Source organism: Eptatretus burgeri, chromosome 1, assembly GCF_056783735.1.
Source record: "Eptatretus burgeri isolate ZD-2024b chromosome 1, Ebu_testis_v1, whole genome shotgun sequence".
Lineage (NCBI taxonomy): Eukaryota > Metazoa > Chordata > Myxini > Myxiniformes > Myxinidae > Eptatretus > Eptatretus burgeri.
In genome coordinates this window covers 77,724,637-77,748,455 of record NC_140961.1, presented here as the reverse complement: position 1 = coordinate 77,748,455, position 23,819 = coordinate 77,724,637, and the positions used below count along the sequence as shown (strand labels likewise).

The 23,819-nt window shown below is 42.5% G+C and overlaps 1 protein-coding gene across 15 annotated transcripts in view; it reads left to right on the top strand.

The window, feature by feature from the left end:
• PPP1R12A (protein phosphatase 1 regulatory subunit 12A) overlaps nt 1–17,791 on the top strand; it is a 269,267-nt gene extending 251,476 nt beyond the window's left edge. For 12 of the 15 annotated variants that reach the window (XM_085889079.1, XM_085889132.1, XM_085889175.1 and 9 more), the window contains 7 exons: nt 1,441–1,473; nt 2,533–2,689; nt 12,867–13,034; nt 13,222–13,272; nt 13,586–13,636; nt 14,160–14,180; nt 15,910–17,791. In XM_085889079.1, coding sequence (XP_085745205.1) covers nt 1,441–1,473; nt 2,533–2,689; nt 12,867–13,034; nt 13,222–13,272; nt 13,586–13,636; nt 14,160–14,180; nt 15,910–15,996 — 568 coding nt within the window. In that variant the 3' untranslated portion in view covers nt 15,997–17,791. The remainder of the gene's footprint in view (nt 1–1,440; nt 1,474–2,532; nt 2,690–12,866; nt 13,035–13,221; nt 13,273–13,585; nt 13,637–14,159; nt 14,181–15,909) is intronic. The other 3 variants (XM_085889142.1, XM_085889112.1, XM_085889085.1) reach the window with 2 other exon arrangements.
• Nucleotides 17,792–23,819: the final 6,028 nt, after the last annotated feature.

Genomic DNA, 23,819 nt, shown 5'->3' with positions numbered 1-23,819 from the left:
CTCAAGATGCGTTCCTGAAAAACCGAGTGTATCGTGAATCGGCTTGTTGCAAAACAAGTTTTTCCATAAGAATAGTGTTATGAATAGGAGATAAAATCCTGAAGGATGTGAAAAAGCAGCATTTTTTTTTAAAATAAGCATTCTGAAGATAAAGTTGTGCTTATTAATGAACAAATAGCAGTTGTAATGATTATTCAAAGTGTATGCAGTTCAGTACTGGACAGTAAAATGAAAATTAACAAGTGCAATTATTTGTGAATTTGCTTCGCAATAACAAAAAAAACATTTACAAATCACATTGCAACTGGAACCATTATTACCACAAACCAAAATCTGAATCTGAATCCTGGCAAGGAACAGAGCTGTCGGGTGTACCTTATGATTGCTGATCTTGATCAGGAATCTTCTCAGGCTTCGGCTGACAAGTCTTGAAGAATTGATCAAGGGAGAGTTGCCTCGCAGCCTTTAAAAAAAAATTTCTACTTTTCTTCTTCATAAAGTTCCCTGTCGCACTGCATTCCCTGACTGAAGACCCTTGCAACATTGAGGCTCCTTTCCACATTTGGGTCATCTTCTTGCATAATGTCTATCGCCACATTGATGTGTTGGAAGATCTCTGAAAGCCTTTTGGTCGACAAAGCTTTTGAGGGCACTTTTTTGACGGTCCCAGATGAATCTTCAGCAGCAATTGGCTGTCCGAGGGGCATTGAGTCTTCATCGGAGAACTCCTCTCCATGGGATTTGAGCAATCCCTCAACATCCTCCTTCTCAAGTTCCTCAAATCTCAGCAGTCTCCCCATTTCAACAACATTTTCAATAACATCTTGAATCTCCGCCTCTTGAATCCTCCCTTGGGAGCGAGGCACACAATCAGGCCAGAGTTTCCTCCACACACCATTGAGGTTTGCAGACATAACTTCCTTCCAAGACTCGTCGATCTTCTTGATTGCATTTAATATGTTGTTGTGCCCCTTCCAGAACTCTTTCACTTTTCAAAATGTCAAATTTCATTTGAAGGCAAATGCTTTGTTTAATTTTCTTGGGCTGCAACATTTCGAACTTTCAGGCACAAATGAAATGGAAGTATAAAGGATTGTCACCTCACTGAGTAAGTGAAATATAATTAAAGCTCTTACAGACTTTCAAGGAAGTGCATGGAGTGGAGAATATCTGGACCGGTTGTTGTTAAACACCGGTGTGGAAAACATTTTATATGTCTGAAGCCAGTGTGCAGATTAGGGAGGTTGATTGATTCTGTATAGGGAGCATAAAACAGGAACAAGCGTGTTGAGAAACAGCAGATGTCGAGGTATTACTGTATGTGTGAATGTTGAACTTGCATAAATTTCCGGTATAAACTTTGACTGAAAAATGTGCTGTCTATGTTCATGCCTTCTTTTTTGGCCCTCTTCTTAAGTGTATTTGTACGGCTTCGGGTAGGTCCAATTGGCCAGGCATCCTGGGGTACGGGGTGTAAGTAGATGGGCCAGGAAACCAGCCGAGTGGTGTTGGTTTCATGGGCCCTTTGCTTCAAAGCACAAAGCTCCATCCTTGTGCAACTACCAAGTTGTTGTTTTTTTAATACCTCCGCAAACTAATCCTGTTGCTTTGTGTGCGCAATCAATCATTCGATCTACTCAAGACATATTGTACTCATGTGGTGCTTTTGGTACATTGTGTCCTTTGACATTTGGTAGCATTGCTGACTACTTGCTATGTTACCTTTATTGTACTGTTATGGGCTGCTAACCCTCATAACAAATTCGACCATCGTTTCTCCAAACTTTACACTTCAAATTCTCTGAACATTTCAAAATTCTTCCTTCTGTTTTTACCCATTATAATTGGTTGATCAGGATACGGTAGGCCTTATACCGATGTGTGCTAAAAGAGCAGATGTTAAATTACATATTTCCTCCTTCACCTTTTCTTTACATCTCCATTGTTTTAATCCCATCTCACTCACTTTTTGTCCCAAATCCACACCCTCTGTAATTTCTCTTCCCCTCCCTTTCTCTCCCCATCTCCCCCCACCCCAAATCTTTCCCGTTATGCTGTTGTTTTATTTTCCTCAACCCATCTTCCTTCTGCTTATAGTTACATGACCCAAAGTAGGTAGATGACTTGGACTAGAATTTGGAAAAAGTGGAAAGGGATACTTCATAAATTTGAGTTTACGGCTCTTTAAAATGTTTCAATATGCTTGATTTGTTGAAGCTGGAGATTTGAATGGATGATTGGAGAAATGAAACTTTCTTCCCAAATGTGTAACTTTAGTGAAAGCCGAGAAGCATTGCTTAGTGGTTATGTCCTGCCATGTGCTAATCCTTGCCATGCATATCCGCTTCCTGTGCTGTTCCTTTAAACTGTAACCTGCTTCCTTCCTTGTGTTGAAACATTGCAGTTCATCATGCATTTAAGCAGATTAAAAGGTGTTTTAAAACTTAGAGCTATAATGTATGGTAGCAGGTTACAGCTGAGATGAATGGCTCTGTGTCGTGAATGTACAATCAGTACTTTTGTTTTGTACAGGTACAACACTGCGAATACAAGTACAGGCTTCTCGGACAATTACAGGGATCGGTACACAAAACGTATGGGCCGCATTGAAAGCCAGAACAGTGAGCTAAGTCGCAGAACAGCTTTATCTGGCCGCCTGGGTGATAAGGGCGATTCCAAATACAACAAGGTGTGTATCGGTGTTCCAGCTTCAACTGCTGTGATTTAATACTGTGATATAACTTGTTTTACTGACACAATGCTATTGCATTTCTCAACTTAAATTTCAACTATCGCCCCCTGCCCTCCTTTCTCATTTTCTTGTTCAAGTATATTGCTTCTCGCAGCATTATCTGAAACTCTGGTTATTTGGACAATGGGAAGAACTCAAAATTGCATCGTCCATAATTCAAGATATGGCCATTACTCAACCAGCATAGATCCAGGCTCTTCTGGCTTTCACATCAGCTCAGGCTTTCAGGAGATAAGACGAGTGACTTGCTGTTGGTAAATTTGGTGATGAACGAGGAATAGAGAGGGCCGAGAGCTGGTGGAGCTAGTTGCGAGGATGGCCATAGCTGATTCATTTTTTCAGAAGTGGGACATTCACAAAATTCATTACAGGAGAGGACATCATAGAATGGAGTTTGATTTGATGGTATTGAGGAAGCAACAGTTGTGGAGGATTAAGGATTGTAAAGAGGTAATGGGAGATCATGTCTCCACCGATCACAAGACTGTGGTCTTTGTTGTATGCATGAAGAAAAAAAGCAGGGATCAGAAGATGATGAGGTCGGAGAAGTGTAGGAACAATGTTGCCATAGAGTACAAGGAAAGGATGAGGGCCAGGTATTTAGTGAAGAAGCCTCAGAAAAGAAGCCAAAGGTTTGGAGTGGTAGTGGAAGAAGTACAGAGAGGTGTTTGGGGGAATTGCAGAAGTTTGTGGGGAAGGACATCAGGAAAGAGTACATCACCTCAAAGTATAAAACAGGCATGGTGGAAGGAGGAAGTAGCGAAGGCAGTTGGTGAAAAGGAGGTAGTTTGGAAGAAGTTAGAGTGGATCGAGGGGAAAAAAGGTATTGGGGGACAAATGTATGCAAAAGAAGAAAGCAGTAAGGAGAGCTGTTGATAAGGCAAGGAATGATATGGAAGAGGATGGGTATAACAAGTTGGAAGAGGATGGTGGGCAGAAGATCGATAAGTTGGTTTGCGACGGGGATGATAGTAAGGAAATGAAAGGGGGGTGGTGGTGGTGATTAAGGATGGTGGCGGTAGGCTAGTGACGAAGAGGGGGCCAGTATTTGAAGATATGGGAAGGCTATTTCATGGAGCTGTTGAACCGAGGAGGAAGCACCGGTGGAATGAAGCTTCCATGTCATGTCGAAAGGATCATAGGCTTCCGTGCCCATCATAGGAGCAGTGACGGCCTGTCAGGGTTGCTACACCTGTGTGGGCAAATGGAGAGCAGCGAGTGAAAGAGAGTGGCATCTCAAAATGTGGGAGAATTGCGTGCTCATCCAGTGGGTAGCCCAAATAGCTCAGATGGCAGAGCACTGACACACTTCACCAGAGGACCTGGGTTTAATTCCTTGTCTGGGCATGTAATTTTCACATATATACATATTCTGTCTGGTTTCCTGTAAATTTATTATTATATTTGTGCTTTGGCACGTTTATTAAGATATATCAAAAGATGATAATTACTTTCCAAGGTTTTCTTCAGCTTTGGACATGCACCTTGTTCTATCGAAGTGGAGGTTTGTGTATGGCTTCAGTATATAATCATTCAGGATGTGAATGCAGCTCGTGTAGAACATCATTCTAAATAACCTTGTTCTTCAAAAGCTTCTTGCCACCTTCCTTCTGCCCCTCCCCCCCTCATATTGTTCTCTTTGTCAGATGTCCATGACAGGCAATCATCATGGATTGAATTGATTTAAATTGCATATAACTAAAATATTCCTGTCAAATGAGACCTTGGTTAATATAATGATGGTGGAAAGCCCCCTCTCACACTTGTTCCCTTGATTTATTTTTTTTATCATTAATGCCCCAAACCTGTTAAATTTGTGGATTTTATATTGTTGTTGCCACGGGTACCGAGACACCAGCTTGTCACTCCGGGGGATTAATTCCCGGTTGTCCTCGGTAGAGCCGGACCTGGTGCCACCGCTCACAATTAACGTTTTGGTCCGGTGAATGGTTTTTGAACCACGAACGCCACCCAGTCAACCACGAGTCCCAGTGTCCACCGTCTAATTTTTCCGTTTAACTGGAGGTCACGTGGTTACCTGAGCAGGGAGCACGCCCTCGGCAAAGCACCAATGTTATCTGAGAAGATTTTAATTAGGGCGGCCAGGCGTTTTAACCGCTGGTGCGTGCCGACTATTTTTGGTCAAATCTGTGGTAATTACCTCTCAGTCTATCTCGGTTCGAACAATGCAAGACCAATGGAAGGGAAAGGACAAACACGGACAGGTTGGAAATCGACAAATAATTTATTAATAATAAAATAAATAAGCAAAAAATAACTTTTTATTTGCTGAGGTAAATAAAGAATTTCAAAGCAAAATCAATCAAAATGCCAGGAAAGAGACAAAGAGCAGATGCTTATCGAGGGTCGACTTACTTACAGCTAAACACAGACAAGGGTACCCAGCAGATCATTCAGGGGGAGGGAGGGGGGGGGTAATCGTCTCGCTCACCAGAAAGTCGTCCGTGAAGCGATAACATCCTGAAAGTGTGTGTGCGTGCGTGCGTGCGCGTGCGTGTCACGTCCGTCGCCGGCACCCAGCTTTGCGGGGCAGCCTTGAACGCCAGTCGACGTCTGGAGGGCACCAAGATCGTCCGTCATGGGTTTAGATCCTGGTGTGGATGGTGATCGACCCGTGCCTCACTTGTTGGCGGCACTGCACACACCCACACACGCACCACATGCTCGCTTGCCGAAGCACTGGAAGGGCGAATTGTCTCTTTGGTGCTGGTTCGACACCCGCTTCTTGGTCGCTTCTCTCGCCTTTTGCTTTTTCCTCTCTGGACTTTTTCTCTTCAGACTTTTTCTCCTCAGACTTTTTCTCCTCAGAACGTCTCTCCTCACAGAACGTCCCTCTTTCGCTTTTTCCTCACTTTTTATATCTCAGAACGTCTCTCCTCACAGAACGTCCCTCACGCTTTCTCTCGCTCGTTTTTATATCCCCGGGCCGTCTCCACGGGGTGCCGTCCGCCCCAAGCTCACCCCACCCCACTGGGGCACGGTTACCATGTCGACCCATGTGCTCTCAAAAAAGGCGGGCGTCGGAGCTCGCGAAAGAATATTGCTGAGGAAAAAGTGAGAGCGGGCTTCAGAGCGCGTGAAAGAATGTTGCGAAGGAAAAATGAGGGCGGGCTTCAGAGCTCGTGAAAGAAATGTGTGTGAACGTGTCTGTCGTAAAGAAAAAAGCTTCCCATAAGAGAGGGGATCTATCCTTTACCTTTCTCAACGCATCACATTTAAAATCCCATTAGATAAGGGGACGGGGCTAATCTGGACATGCATTGAAGGAAATAACTGTCTGAGGACCTGGATGTGTGGATGCATTCATCAGACCGGATTCGAAAATCCGTTACAATATTCTTGTGTTTCTTGATTCCACCTTTACCGCAATGGTTTTCTCCTTTCCAGTATTTTCTCTTTTTGAAATTTGTCATGCCTGCATGTCGTGTTCACTCGTAGTACTTGAATCTAATTCCTTCGCACTGTGGCCATTAGATCACAAATAGGAACCCTAAACATGCAAACCTGATAGGGTTAGTGGTGACATGTTACCCCGTAGTCAGCAAAAATATTTATCTTATTTTATTTTTTACAGTCATTCACACTCTGCAGCCTGGTGAGTGTACCGAATGGCTCTGACTTAGTGATTTATGCTGAGTTACATGCCCCCAACCACCCCCCCTTAAACAAATGTGGTCTCAAGTACGGTACATGGTTACTTTGTCGTAAGAGAAACAAAAAACTGAGGTAAAGTAATAATTAATAAATGATTAAATACTCAGGAATTCACAAGTTTCAGCCTGTCATTCATTCATTCGTTTGCAGCACATGGCTACTGGTTTGTATGATTGGGAGCGCAGCTGATGCAGTGCCCCCTGCAGGTTTGATCAAAAAGTGAAAACTCGCCCATCCGAGGGACGGCACACGCATTGCATCCGTCCTGCATTCGAAACTCCAGGATAAATCACCAGTTCATCATTCAAGCCTTGGCCTGACAACTCAAAGCCGAGTGTGCATACGACTGAGCTATCCTTGTAGCTTTAAACAAAATGACCCCCCCCCCCACCTCGGCTGATTGAGCTGGTATCAAATCTTCAGCTGGGTTTTTTTTCACCGGCTCAAAGTGAATCAATCAAGCCTCTTAACTCTGTCAATTGAGTAACTAGGCACAGTTTATGGTGCATTTGTAGTACACAAAATGAACCACCGAAAATGTATACAGTACCTATTTTATTTTTCCTTCAGTTTGTAATTGGTCATTGCAGCAAACAGCAGAGACAACATTTCCAGAAATTTCATTTTTCGTTTTTTCTTCTGATATTCAAATGTTTAGTCTCATAACTGGTGACCCAGTCGAGTCCAATTTTCTATTGCTTTGTGACGTACCAGAAGTAATTTTTATTTTTCCAATTGTGTAAATGAATGAAGCCAATTTTTTCTCATGGTACAGCCTACAGGTAATAAACAGGAATACATTCCGGAAGTGATGAAGATGTAGCCAAGTCTTATGGATTACTTGTTGTTATGTGTATATATATATATATATATATATACATATATATATATATATATATATATATATATATATATATATATATATATATATATATATATATATATATATATATTGTATAAGCCTGGTATTGGCGCAGTGGTTTGGGTAGCGGCTTGGGATCCAAAAGGTCCTGAGTTCAAGCCCCGTTGGGCCACTGAATTAATACACAAGGGGGTTGACTCAGCCTGTCATCCTTCCGAGGTCGGCGAAATGAGTACCAGTGTACTGGGCCGGTGTATACCCCGGTTAAAATTGGTGTACCGTATCCCTGTGTCGTCAGAGGCGACCAGGGTTGCGTTAGGAAGGGCATCCGGCGTAAAATATGTGCCAAATCACTATGCGGATCATACGGATGATCCACTGTGGCGACCCCTAACGGTGAGCAGCCAAAAGAAGGAGAAGAAGAAGAAGATGTATATATGTATTGTTGCGAATTCTGGCCCGTCCGGCATGCGATCGGCCGCTTGACTCGAATGGCGGCCGCCTCGCCCACCGGAACGGACAATTCAGTTGTGACCCTCCGGGAACTACCGCCAGGAGCCAGTCACGGGTGGGGGTTTAACCCCACCACCACCCAGTTTGCAGTCCACCCGCGCGAGATGGGGGTAAATCGCCGAAAGTCGATATACCTATGGTACGCGCACGGGTAATCTGCCGAGGGATGGGACCACGCCACAGGGCGATTCTGGACACGAACCACTTAAGCGGTTCGTTCCGTATTACAGGGATAACCGAGCAGAGTTATCGTCGGCCTTGACTGTTCCGATTAATTACCGGGATGTTGAAACCCACTACGAATCCCTTTCATGATGCAAGATGGAGATTCAATAAAAGAAAGGACGCAGCGAGACGGGGAACAATTGGACAAGCACACTTTATTACACACACACAGACAAGCACGTATTCACAGCCATACAGTAATGCACATATAAAAGCAAGGACACAATGCAGAGCTACAACCGAATATAATTATTACAACACTTAAACAGTTCTACTTTTCAAGACTGGCACCACACACACATTTACACAAAACCCAAAAGAAATGGAAGTCGCGACTTCCCTGAGCGCGTCGAGTCCTTGGCGACCAAAACTCCGAGTCCCTCCGGTGTGGTCCGCGATCTCATGCCGCGCGTCGCTCGTGTGGTCCGCTCGACAGCTCAGACGAACGAACAGAACCCCCGACCAGGGATGATCACCACAACTCTCCACCTTGTCCCCTTCAGGGACAAGGGAACAGGAAAGGGAACGAGGTTCTCGTCGACCTTTACATCCACGCCTTTTGTCAATCGCTTAAACGAACCAACAGCCTCCCCGCACGCGAGCCTCTCCACGCCCACGCCTTTTGTAGGGGCCGGCTCTGCCCCGTTGCCCCGCCCCATTTCTGTCTCCACCTCCCTTCGAGGCGTTTCCAGAAAGCTCTCGAAGGGGGGCGTGCCCCCACTCCGACCACCTCACGCCGTGCATCCACCAATCGGGAGCGAGCTGCCGCACCCCTTCTCCTTCACACCAAGTGTGGTGGGGGGGATTCAGGCGGAAGCATCAGGTGGGAAAATTAGGTGGGAAAACCTCACAGGCGTTGTTGGTTTTTGTTCTTTCACGCGCCCGCCCGGTGCTCGTTGAATGGAGAGTGGCGAAGATGTGGTAGCGTAGTTGTGGAAGGTGGCGTCGTGTCGTGAATGGCGTGATCGTGAGATGTTGGTTGTGGCGATGTTCGTTGTTGTTCTTGCACCAAATTAATAATAGCCAAAGAAAAAAGGCTAACTGAAGCGTCGCAGCCCGAATGGATCACATATATATTCCCTCTATATAACGGGTTTGGGCAAACTACACATGAACTTACTGACATATCTCACCTGAGGACCCTTTATGGTGTAATGCGAGTTTCCACAACGGTAACAGTATATATATAGATAAATATATATATATATATATATATATATATATATATATATATATATACACATATACATATACATATATATGTATACATATATATATATATATATATATATATATACATATATATATATATATATATATATATATATATATATATATATATATATATATATATACATATATATATATATATATATATATATATATATATATATATATATATATATATATATACATATATATATATATATATATATATATATATATATATATATATATATATATATATATATATATATATACATATATATATATATATATATATATATATATATATATATATATATATATATATATATATATATATATATATATATATATACATATACATACATATACATATACATATATATATATATATATATATATATATATATACATATATATATATATATATACAATAATAAACTGGCTTCAATCAGAAATCAATGTTAGACATCAAAACAGGAAAACTACTGACCATCCACAAAATGTTCAACAAATACCAGTGCATCCTGAGAATGTACCTGCTGAGACAGATGAGAGGGAGTGGCCTGATGGAACTCAAATAGATGCACAGAACGACGAGTGTTGGACTAGCTGAGTATGCGAAATGCTCAACAGAATATCCGATTCAATTTTAAATGAACATGAACACAACAAAACCTGAAAAAGTATTCCAAACTCACCTTGCAAGGTATTTCCAAAAACAGTTGTGAATAGAAGATACGGCAACAAATGCAGCCCAACAATTGCAAAAAAGACAAAAATGTATAAAAAGAAACATCAACAAATGTACACCAACAACTGGGAGAACGACAAAAGAGCAGGAAAATACAAAGAATAATTGGACCGAGTTGGAATCGACAAAGAAATCTCATTGGAATGGCGAAGAGCAGGTTAACTCAACTGGGACGGAGAACAAATAATAAATGCCCAAGATCAAGGGCACTGCTCCAATGGATTTAAAAAGATGGCAAGACTGAGCCAGATTGACAAGTGTAGGTTCTGTACGACAGAAACAGAAAGGACGAGTCACCTGCTTTCGGTATGTAAAAAACTATTATCAGAACAACTTCACACATAACGGCACAACAAAGTATGCAAAGTGATTCATTGGCATATCTGCAAAAATTTCAACATCCTAGTTCCAGAAAACTCATGGAAACACGATCGAAGGGCAATCATTGAAAATAAAGACGTCATGCTCACAAACGACCTGATGAACCCATCAAGCGTGAACAGAGAAACCAAAGCCTTGCGACCGGACATCTTTCTCAGGAACAAAAAGGAAAAGACTGCATTGCCAATTGAGATGTCAGTACCCAGCGATTTTGGCTTAAATAATGCAGAAATGAACAAAACGACCAAATACCAGGACCTCAAAAATGAGATCAAGAGATCTTCGAAGCTGAAGCTTGTCGAAATTGCACCAGTGATAATTCCAGCAACAGGAATAACAAAGAAGAACCTCACTGATGTTTTGAAAACCATCCCTGGGAATATTACCACAAACGAACTACAATTGGAGGCAGTCCGGGGTTCAGTGATTATCCTGAAAAGAGTCCTCAGAACAAAACTCTGAGAACAACAAAGTTGAACAACTTGGTCCATGACACACACACACACACACACACACACACACACACACACACACACACACACACACACACACACACACACACACACACACACACACACACACACACACACACACACACACACACACACACACACACACACACACACACACAAACACAAACACAAACACACACACGATCAAACTAAACAACTGTTAAAGTTGAAGGAGATTACATGTCAGGAATACCTTCAAAACACATGTACAAATCAAAATTCACTGTTGGCAAAAGTATTCAGCCCCTTCGGTCAGCACTTGGTGGAAGTACCGTATGCAGCAATGACTGCTACAAGTCTTTGTGTGAATAAGTCTCTACCAGCTTTGTACATTGAGCTGGTGAAATCTTTGCCCATTCTTCACATGAAAATTGCTCGAGTTCTGCGGTTTGATTGGGATTGTCGATGGACTGAAATCTTCAAGTCTCGCCATAAATTTTCATTTGGGTTCAAGTCAGGACTTTAACTGGGCCACTCAAGAACATTTATTATCTTCTTATTCAGCCACTCCAGTGTGGCTTTAGCTTTGTGCTTTGGGTCATTGTCCTGCTGAAATGTAAATCTCCAACCCAATTTCATATTCATGGTTGACTCAAGCAGGTTTTCATCAAGGATTCTCCTGTACTTTGCACCGTCCAATGCCCCTTCTATCCTGACAAACTTGCCAGTCCCTGCTGATGAAAAGCAGCTCCATAACATGATGCTGCCACCATCATGCTTGACAGTATGGATGGTGTTCACTGGATGATATGCAGTGTTAGGCTTGTGCCAGATGTAATGCTTTTAATTTAGACAAAAGAGTTCAATTTTTGTGTCTGCGAAAAAGCATCTTAATGATACTGCAGGCATGTGGAGAAAAGTTTTGTGGTCAAACTCCATATGAACTTTTAGATGCGTCTTTTTCAGCAATGGCTTCTTTATTGCCTGCCACATGTCCATGGAGGCTTTGTGAAGGGAATGGGATATTATTGATTGATGAACACTGACCCCCATCTTGAACTTAGAGCCTTGTAGATCCATCAAAGTCATTGTTGGATTGACAGTGACATCCTGAACTAGTTTCCTGCTTTCCCGGCTGCTAAGTTTGGATGGGCGACCTGATCTGGGTCGAGTCTGGGGTGGTATGATACGTCTTCCACTTCTTGATGGATTTCACCATATTCAAAGGGATATAATTAGTGATTTTGAAATATTCTTATAACCCTCTCCTGAACGGTGCTTCTCCACCACTTTATGTCTGTCTTCTTTGGAAAGCTCCTTGGTCTTCATGTTTGCCTTGTTGGTTGACCAAGTGAGTTGCACCTTAAAACTCCTTAGATAGTTGGGGGAGCTTAATTTTTAAGTTAAACTACTGATTAAATACAGGTGAAACCTATTACCCTCATTTTGTAACCTTTCAAACAAATAATTTGCTTCTGAAGTGATTTAGGATTAATTAGGCAAAGCATTTGAATACTTATGCAAATGAGAATCATCTGATTTCTCAGTTTGTCTGACTTATTCACATTTATCTGCATTTTTTAGCTTTATCACTTTGGAGTAGTTTGTGAAGACACTACATATTAAGTTTGATTTGGAAGCATCATGAAATAAGCTCAGGTGCCATCAAAGTGTGAAAACTTTGGAGTGATTGTGGGGGAGGGGGGGTGAATACTTTTGCAGTTTAATCCCAGGCAAAAATGCTACAGTTAGAACTATAGTATATGAGAGTAGTACTCTCATGGATTATAGCTGGTAACAGGTCTGACTACAGAGAATTACTACAGGAAAGGAATGGGAATATTTTTGCCTGGGAATATATTTTTGTGGTCATAGTTGAGATTAAAAGCATACGATTAGTGAGACGTTACGAGTCAGAAAATTGACAAGACCAAGCATGAGGAAGTGTTTGTCGATATTTAACTGAATTGAAGGAGCTGAAGGGAATTGGCTACAAAGATCGTTTTGTGTGCCTTTTCAATTTTTCCTTCTCTTTGCCTACGTCAGTTGCAAGATGATGCTGTTGAGGAAAAGGTTAAGTTGCACAAAAAGCTCCAGGAAACGCAACAGCAACTTTCAGAGACAGTTGGGGAGAATGAAAAGCTGCGCAAGAAATTACAGGATACACAACTGCAGCTTGCCGAAGCAAAGGTGCAGCTTGAACGAGTCACTCAGGTGGGTCATGAACCATGTGTCCACTCGGTGTTCCTGTGAGCTTTTGCGTACTTTAGTTTGTAAGCGTTTGATATAATTTCCACTGATATATCCAGTGCAATTTGGAAATTAACATTCCAGAACGACTCTGGGGGCACCAAATGCATTGCATATGTACATTTTTAACACTTGCTATCCTGCCATACAGAGGCAAGAACGTTTTGCAGACCGCACATCTCTCTTGGAAGCTGAGAAAAGGGTAAGGCCAACTATGGTAGCTCAAGCGATTCTCATTATGTATATACCATGAGCATCCAGGAAGGATTATTGGTATGTATATATATATATATATATATATATATATATATATATATATATATATATATATATATATATATATATATATATATATATATATATATGTATATGTATATAAACACTGCTCTAAAATTACAAATGCAGCTTGGTGAAATGGAATCTGAGGTGTTATGGACAAACCATTATGGTATATGATCACCTGGTTGTTTTTGTATCCCAGCCTTTAAGTTGATACCTGTTGTGATTTGCTTCAGGAGAAGCGAGCGCTGGAGAGGAAGGTCTCTGAGATGGAAGAGGAACTGAAGGTTGGTATTAAATTGTCTCGTGTTCAAGATGTAGATGAGATTATATATATATATATATATATATATATATATATATATATATATATATATATATATATATATATATATATATATATATATATATATATATATATATATATATATATATATATATATATATATATCACACAAACATATATACGTACGTACAGACACACATTCTGTGCCAAGTGGATCATGGCACTATATTTATGAACAATCACATTGTGTGACTACTTTGCTGAAAAGTTTGATTCGTTCCATTTTGGAGAAGTATATTTTTGTTGTTATTTTAACATTTCCATTGCTTTCTGCACAACTCTTTGCCTCCCATAATGCTTCCTGGTACTTCCAACTTCCAAATAATCCAGTTTCCTTCTTCTGTGACGGATGCTCACACCTTGTCTCTCCGTTCTTCTCTCTTACCTGTCCCCCCATATTCTTTTACCCTTCTCTGCCTTTTGCTCCCACCCCAAATCTGCTCGCACCACCACTCTGCGGGCAGAACCTAGAGGAAGCGAAGCAGGTGCGCGCGCTGCAGCGTCTCAATGAGCGCCTCACCGTCGAGAACCAGGCTTTGGTCCGGGTTGTGGCCCGGCTTTCGGCCTATCGGGCCAGGCAGCCGCACCCAGACTCCCCAGACCTGTAGATTCCACCCATCAACATCCCCTTCCCCCTTCCCGACCCACTTCCACTTGCTTCTTCTACTTCCTCCCTTTTTGTCTTCCTATCAGCAAGGCAGGTGGATGATCTGCTGGCTTCAGTTTTGCTTTTCTTTTTTTTTCTTCTTAAAAAAATAATAATGAAACTTTGTTTGCTTTTGTTTGCCCCTGATACTGCTCATTATTTTATTTCACCTATACCCTTATCATTTTGTTTAATTTAATCAATGCCTCCCTACCCCTCCCCCCCACCCTGCCCAAATTCCCTTCGGGTTCTGCATGCACATGATTCACATGCCTTGCATGTGCATTGTCTTACTTGGTGCCTACTTTTACTTAAGCATCATCCACCTCAACTTGCCTCTCCCCTCTACACCGCCTGGTGCCTGCCTCGCTTTGGCGTCATATCTCTTCCCTTTCCCTCCTCTGTGCCTGCCTTGCCCCGGTATCGCCCCCACCCCCCTCCCCAGTACCTCGTTCAGGTGTCATTCCCCATCCGTGCCCAGATACCATGGATGTCCTCCTATCGCTCCTCTCACCAAGGCTCAACTCCTTGATGTTTCATCTTTGCTTGCGTCATCTCAACATCATCCGTAATTGTAATTCCGATAAATCTTTTCTTCGTTGGCTCCTCCAGATTTGTAACTTTTCCTAGCATTCACAATTTTGCATGTGACCCACCGTGATTTTTTTGATTGAAAGCAGTTGCCTCGCCATTTGTTTTGATTCAACGCTGCTTCAGACTTCCCTGATGTATTTTGCAAATCCCCAACATTCAAAAACCCCTTGAAGCAAAAAGTCAATGCATCCGTTTTTCAGTGTGATTGTGTGTGAGTGGTAATTTTGTGTCAGCTCAACTTTTTCCAATTACCCTTGACATTTGTGAGCTTTTTCTGCCTCAGTGCATGGAGGTATGGCCATTTGTCATGTTGAATCTTGCTGCTCGAGTCCAGACTAACACCATGGAAGTGATAAACATGAGTTTTTGGTCTGAAGAAGAGGAGGCAGGGGGGGGGGGAGGGGAAGGGATAATAGAGGAGAAAGGTTCTTGGGTTGTTTGCGACACTCCAAAGGGAACGAATAGTTTTTTTAACTCGCTACTCTCCATTATCTTGTGAATATGACAAAAATGGTGCATAACTCTGCCCCCCCGATCCCCTCCCCCGTCCCTTTACCTCTACACTCCTTATCTTCCATGGGCTTGGTTGGTTGTTTGAAATCCCTTTTGCCTGCAAGTCAAAACCACCTAAATTAATTTATTTGCAAATTTCAATGAAAAACGTCATGGAAGGGGCATATCAAAGTCGAATTGATTAAAATTTTGAATAGAATGTGCAACAACAAATGTTAGGCCATTGCCATGTAAACGTTTTGCTTTTGAGAAAGATGAGGTGTGTGGATTAGAAGCATCCCATTGTTTATGGTACTGATCATTTGTATTTGAGGTGTTGTGTTTGCTTTGCTTAACCGATACTGACCATGTGGCTTCTTGCTGTGGTTTGACAGCATGATTGCCCACCGCCGTCATTGTCACATCAGCTGTTATTTCAGGTTCTGAGCACTTTTCTCTGTGTGGTCTTTGCCTCCATTCAGACGCTGGGAGAACTGAAGGCTGACAATCAGCGATTGAAGGATGAGAATGCTGCACTCATCAGGGTCATCAGCAAGCTCTCAAAGTAGCTGAAGTCGTGGGAAGGGATCAGCAAATGTTGTGATGGAAGGAAGATGGGTGTGTTGCTGGATAGAAACGATGGTATTGGAGTACTGAGACGTCAGAAGGAAACCCTGCCCCCTCTCACACGGGTCCCACTAGTTTTGTGACAGTGGTGGTCATACGCCTCTCATCCAGATGTGCTGCATTGCCAGAGCACTGTCTTGCGGGCGAAATCAGAGACCTTTGCAATTCTGTTGATCTTGGTGACACTTCTGCGTGCTTTCCTTGTCATATCATGTGCTTGCAGCCACACATGGTCAGCCTGTTTTCTAACACTCCTCTCCTTTTCCGAACTGTCTCCCTTCCATCACACCGGTGCACATTTTGAGGCCTCACAACCACTGCCTGCCAGCATTTCTGGAGCACAATAAGGCAAAAGACTTTGCATGATTTGCCTGCACATTGGCTGTTACCAAGCAAGTTGCCTGATGGGTCCTCATGAAAAATAACGAAGTTTGACCAAAATCCAAGTGCTCAGATCTTCAAACAAAATGAACTCCCGAGATGTGGTTTATATATATATATATATATATATATATATATATATATATATATATATATATATATATATATATATATATATATATATATATATATATATATATATATATATATATATATATATATATATATATATATATATATATATATATACATACACATCAACACACATAATGAATGACGGTGTACACGCACAGGTGTGCACTTCAAAAGCAGGAAGGATGAGGGGTCGACATTAATCTTAACTTTCCTCATTTTTACTTTGACAACTTTAGTTGGAAGCACAGAGTAAGGCTTTGCCATCAACAAAATTTGGTGGTTGTTGGTGGTTGTTGGTGAGGGTTGGGAATTGCAATCGGGTTATATCAGACGAGACAACCTTGTGTATTTATTTAAGGAGTGGATATCTTGCACCGTTTTAACAAATTTGTTTCCTATAATTATGCTAAGCCCCCTTCCACCCCCCTCCCACCCCCTTGCTCGTCCCCCCTCCACCCCCAATCATGTGGCGTATTTGCCTTTCTGCTGCTCCACTGCTGTGTCTGTTTTAATATTTTGAAGATGATCATGACAAGCAATCGGAATGTTAAACATTTGGAATTATGTGAACGATCAGTTATGGAGGGAATGGTGAGGTTAATCCAACGACAGCGCGTATATGCTACCCTGTCCGATAATGTATTTATCGCTGGTTTTTTTTAATTATTATTCTTTGGGTCGGTTGTACATAAAATGTCATCACGGAAACCCCTGCCAGGAGTGACGGCTTCAGATGTATTGCTGAAGATGCCGCCACTTCCAGCACGTCCCGCCTGCTCCTCTCCTTTGCCTCCACTCGCTACGCTTTGCTTGGCTTGTTTACGCACCGCCGGCACACGAGCGACCGTTTTTCTACCTATTACTTTGCAAGTGTCTTGAAGCTTTTCAAAAGTTTTGCCATATTCAGAGTTGACTGCCAATGTTTCTGGCGTTTTTTTTTTTGTTTGTTTGTTTGTTTTTTTATTATTATTATTTTCACGTAATTGGCAGTGACCACTTCTGTGGTAGCTTTTTTGACTGTGTGGAATTGGGTCTGCATCTACGAGAAATTCCTTTGTATTTTTCATTTAGAATAATGGGTTGAAACTTGTACAGTACTTTGTGGATGTGTGGTTGGAGCAACTGTAACACATGAAGTAGGAGCAGTTAACGCATTAAGATTTGAATAAATGTATACTATTTTGTCACATAATTTTAAAACAATAAATCTTTCATTATGTTTCTGCTTTTTCATGCTGATGCCTTAATCAAGCTTGATGTTCTTTTTGATAAGTTGTTGCTTGTGTTAACACTGCAGATATCATATGTATTCTTGCTTGATCTCCCACACAACCTCACGCCATCCCATGTAGGGAATACGTACATGGCCCTTAAATGTGATCCCAGATCAGTTTAATCCTTTGAATCTTATTGCCTTTTTGGGGCTTTTCTTAGTTTTTACCTCTCTTTAGGGTGGCAAGACAATATTTTTTTCTCTTGGGTTGTGAACCTCATCCTTTACTTTGGCATTTTAAACCTTTTTTTTTTCCTATGGTTATTTCCTTCGTTACTTTTTACCTCGACTTTTTTATGCCTCCATCGTCGGAGGCATCATGTTTTCCTGTTGTCTGTCTGGCTGTCCATCCATCCATCTATCCGTGTGTCCGTCCGTCTGTCTGTGCGTCCATCCATCCGTGATAGTTTTTTTTTTGTTATGAACAGCTGAAGGAATCCCACAATCCCTCTACCACTCTTCCAATTCATCCCAACGATACCCTCTGTTTAATGTCTTAAAATAAAAAAAATGAAACATTTTTTTTCCTTCTCAAATTGTACCTCCCATAACCACATTCCTTCCTCTAACTCCTCTAACTCCTCTTTCTCTTCCTCCTACTCCTCGCCGATCCTCCTTTCCAATCCCACTTTGATCGTGAAAGTATTCACCATACACCTTCACAATCTTTTCTTCAACCTCTTCCTTTACTCTACCCCTCTCTTACCTTTTTTTTTTTTTTAAGTTTTGTTTACAATGCTACAACTTCCTCTTTCTCCCATGTGGTTTTCTGTGTTCTATCGTAACACAATACTCATATTTTTCAAAAACCTGAGTTCAATTTGACCTTACTTGGATCCCGTGTCGAAAAATTCCATTTGTTACAACATTTCCTTTCTCCATTCTCATAACTCACCTGTATTCCACCCCTCACCTTACGTTTTTAAATGTATCTCTGACTTAAAAAAAAAAAAAAATTAAATCCCATTTGGCATTGCATGTTCCAATTCCATCAATCATTTTTTTTAATTCCAATTTCAGTGCCAATTCACCCCACCTCCTTAAATCTACCTCCTTCAAACTGCTCCCCTGTTACACCCTGTCCTTACCCCACCCATCTTGCTCCTCTTCATACCTCCTCTCTTAGCACCTCTCCACTGTCCTCTGCTTTACTAACAGCTCCTCCTCTGGTGTCCCAAACTGTGTGATATTGATGTTCAAACATCTGTGGGCTCTGTTCTAACCTCACAGATATCGCACTCTCTCAATCCATACACTCCTCAACGTCTCAAACACGCTCTCTCCTCTCATCACACTTCCCCCTCCCCCCCCTCAAATCTTGTCGCCCCCCCCACCACCTGCTCCCTTCTTCATCATACCACTACCCAGTCTCATCCTTCCTCTCTCCCCTCTCCCTCCCCCCCATGACCGTGCCTGCTCTTATCGTTTCCCCTCCCTCTCAAAGTGGACATCTTTCTGGCTGTTATTGGAGAACCACCTCAGCGCCGCCGAATCGGGGATTTCACTCAGGTCGACTGGCAGGGACTTCAAGCAGCCATCACACTTCTGGACTGGTCTCCCATTTCTACTTTCTCCGACATCCTCATCCTGGGAATTTTTTCAAAGAAATTTGCTCTCTCTTATGCACAGATTTATCCCATCTCGTCTTCAGTTGTCATACCCTCCCTCCTGCCCATGGTACACTGAAGCTTGTGGCGAGGAAGTTCTCCTGAAACAACTTGCCTTCGCCTCATGGAAGGCTATTCCAACTGAAGGCAATCTCGGTTCCTTCCACAAAGCTTGGAACAAGTGTGTGTCTACCTACCAGGAGAGCCAGAAAACAACATTTTCTCCTCTCAAGTCTGAACTCTCAAACCTTTCTCTCTCCTCCAAATTCTGGTGGTATCTAGTTGCCATTTGTTTCTGGTGGATTTCCCCCCTCCATCTCCTCCCTTACCTCAAATGCCTGTACAGCTGACACTGCCTGTGAAAAGGCTGAATGCTTAAACTCTGCATTTGCTTCTAAATCTTGTGTACCAAACCCATCACTTTCTGTACCCACCTTACCCAGTCACACCCATCTGTCCCTGGACTCTGTGTCCTTTTCTCCTGACAAGGTGAAGAGCTTACTGTCAAACCTCGACAGATTCTGCAACCGGTCCAGACGGCATCAGCCCACGTGTCCTAAAAACCTGCTCTGCTGCTTTTGCTCACCCTCTCTCTGTTCCATTCACCCTTTCATTTCTTCAAGGTCATCTGCCATCTTCTTGGAAATAAGCAAACATTATCGCTTTGTATCAAAAATGCGTAAAAACAGATCCTTGCAACTACAGACCAATCAGCCTGCTCCCAATCATCAGCAAAATCATGGAATCCATCATTGCTTCCAACATTGAATCCTTCCTCTTCTCCAATGGCTTGATTTCCGATCATCAATTTGGATTCATACCTGGTAACTCAACCCTGGACATGCTGCTTCTGCTCTCCTAATAACGGATGCAGGTCCTCAACTCCAGGCAGGAGTTCAGAGCCATCTCCCAAGGCCTATCGTGAGTTTTGATACGGTCTGGCAACCCGCCCTGCTCACCAAACTCTCTTATTATGGTATCCAAGGCAATCTCCACTCATGGCTCACAGACTTTCTCCCCTGTCGTAATCAATGCCTGGCTCTGAATGGAGTTCTCTCATCCCTTCTTCCTGTCCAGGCTGGAGTTCCTTAAGGCAGCCTTCTGGGCCCTGTGCTTTTTCTGGTTTTCATCAATGATCTCTCTGACTCTGGAAAATCTTCTTCATCTCTTTGCTGATGACTCCTCCCTCTGCGGTATCATCTCTTATCCCTCAGACCGGCAAACAGCAGCCTCTTCACTCTGTGCAGACCTGGATAAAACCACAAGCTGGTCAAACACTTGGAATACGTGTTTAAATCCAGACAAATCTCACACTCTCACTCGTCTCTCCGAAAGGACCGTCAGGAAAAGCCTCCCATCTACTTCCTCATCAATCCTCTTGAAGAAGTCCTTTCATTCAACCATTTGGGCCTCACTGTCTGCCATGGTCTTTTCCTGGGAAAGCTATCTTTCCAAGCTAGCCTCCAAAGCTCATCGCCGACTGGGCATCCTCCGTCACGCTAAGTCCTTCCTTGGTACACCTGAGCTCCTAACCACAAAAAAGCTTTCATCCACAGCCTGATGGAATACTGCTCTCCCCAATGGGCTGATGTTCCTGCCTCTCACCTCGCTCAGCTTCACGCTGTGGAAACCAAGGCTTTTAGGAACATCGGAATCTCCAGCATTGGAATCTCCAGCAACCCCCTTCTGGTGAAACTGCCAAAATCAAGAATCACTGCTCACTTTCACTCTTGTATTCCTCTTTTTCCACATCTCCGGAAAAAAACTCCCACACTCTCTTCAATCACACTCTTCCCTCCAGGTCTTCAAAACAGCTGTTCACCACCATCTCTTATCTTCCCCCATACAAAACCATGATCTTTTCTTCCCCCGTTAATCCACCCCAAACCCACCTCTTTCAAATTCCCTGTAATGTCCATCTTGTTTACTCCCTGTACCCGCTCCATCCCTCTCTCTTCCAAAGATCTCCTAATATCTATGTTCCCCACTGTTTTGTGCTTCCCTCTCCCACCCCTTTTTCTCCTCCTCCCTTTGTCATATGTTCTCTGTGTTACCTTTTATACGAGCCTCGACAATGTATACAAAAAAAAAGGGATCCAAGTCAAATTTGGGACAAACAAGTATGTAGAATGAGGCAAAGATGAACTGATTCGATTTTGGGGTCAAAATGTCAGAGGTCATGTTTGATAAAAATTCTGTTACCGTGCCAACTTGTGAACCGATGATTGGATTTGGACCACACTTAATACATGCATGTCAAGTAAAAATGTGATACTTGAGAACAGCTGTAGGGATTTGAATCAAACTTGGTACAAGTATGTATCCATCCATCCATTGGGACCATACTCTGTGCAGGGTGTTGGTGCTGCCTCAGAACTCTCCTTGGCTATTGGGCACAATCCTGGACGAGTCACCACTCCGACACAGGATGCCAGCAGCTGGCACTCATTTTGCTGACCTTGGAAGGATGACAGGCAGAGTCAACCCCACCTGGTATTAATTCAACAGCCAAGTGGGGTTTGAACTCAGGATCATCGGATCCCAAGCCCACCACCTGAACCATTAAGCCAACACCAGGCGTATAAGTATGTATAATGATGTAATGTGGGAAGAGGCATACCGGTTGACATCATGATGTTGAAAAGTGCCGTTCTGGTTTCCCCTTGTTTGTTTTACCCCCCTCAAGCCTGAGAAAAAAACCGAGAGCAGAAATTCCCCGAGGGAAATGTAACGGGGGCCAAAATCTGAGGGGAAACTACCAAGGGTCAAATTTAGCCCCCGGTCTTTGTCCCCCTGCATGTTTTCCCCTCATTAATTTTTCCTCAGGTTTTGGCCCTCTCATTATTATTCTTCCTCGTTTTTATGCAGTACAAGGCTGCGGGGTAGCATCATTAGCCGAGGGCGCTGCCATGCCGCTGATGTAATGCCCTCTGCTGGTTAGGGCAGCAATTGGGAATTTGTTGATCGTGCCAGCGATGTCTTGCCTCCTCTTCACAAAGGACACATCTGGACTTGAATCTCTGCTCAGCTGCAAACTTTCATCCTGGTGTTTCGCAGGCAGGGGCAATTTCATTGTGTGACGTTAAACGAGCGTCCCATCTGCCGGCATTCGTTGGTGAACGTTAAACATCCCATGGTCTCCTTCGCGTAGAGCAGGTGAGACATCGGCACCACCATTAAGGAATTTCAAATTCCTGCTCTGACCAACAGGGCAGGGGGGCACTGCATCAGGGACACAGTTGCACCTCCAGCAAATGATGCTTCCCCCAGTGACAGAATAGCATACGAGAGAAGAAGTCGTCGTCCATAACTCAACAACCTAATGCTGTATTTGAATGTGCAGTGTGCGGTCAAGCTCCATATTACACAGGTGAGTACTCTGCATTGTTCTGCCTTTTGTGACGATGATGTTTTTGTAATCTAAAAAATTACAAGTGGATGTTATTCTTAAACGAGGTAGTAAATGTATTGTGATGATATGTGGAGAATTGTTCATTTTAAATGGGACATTTTTAGATCCTCGTGGAGGATCATGAAGTCTTACTTACGTTGTTGTTCTTGTGGACTTTTTTGTTTCACAGCCTACAGTTTTCATCGAAACTTCCTGAAACTTGGCGTATAGATGTAAAATACCCCACACAGACAGTAACCATCTCCGATTTTGAAATTTCCTCCAAGAAAAAAAGTTATGACGTCAAAATATCTCCGCTAATTGAAATCGCCTAAAAAATTATCTCCGAAACTCGGCAAGCTTTTTCAATTGTTTGCGGGAATCGAACAGGGCATTAGCAGAGAGGAATTACCGCACATATGATACATCACTATGACGTCATTCCTATTTTTTGACTTTTGTTTCACAACCCAGAGTTTTCATCGGATCTTCGTGAAACTTGCCATGTATATGCAGAATGCCCACGCGCAGGCAGTAACCATCTCCGATTTTGGAAATTCTTCTTAGAAAAAAAGTTGACGTCATAATATCGCCGCTAATGGAAATCGCCTATACCATTATCTCCAAAACTAGGCAAGCTGTTTGAATTTTGTTTGCGGGAATCAAGCCGAACATTAGCACAGATGATTTATCGCAAACCTCATACATCACAATGACGTCATATTTGTTTTTATGACGTCATCATCAAGAGGACGAGGATCTTCGCTCATTTGAGCTTGTTTATTAATATTATAATTTAATACGAGTAATAGGCATCCACATCCATCCTTGACCATGTTGTGGAACATTAGCCGAGGCCCTCACTTGTTTGATTTTTTTCTCCTCCCCCCACCTTTTCACCTCTCCCTTTCTGGTGTTTGTCTGTCAATTGCGTACAAGTCACAATTTATAAACCGATCTTCATGAAACTTCACCAAG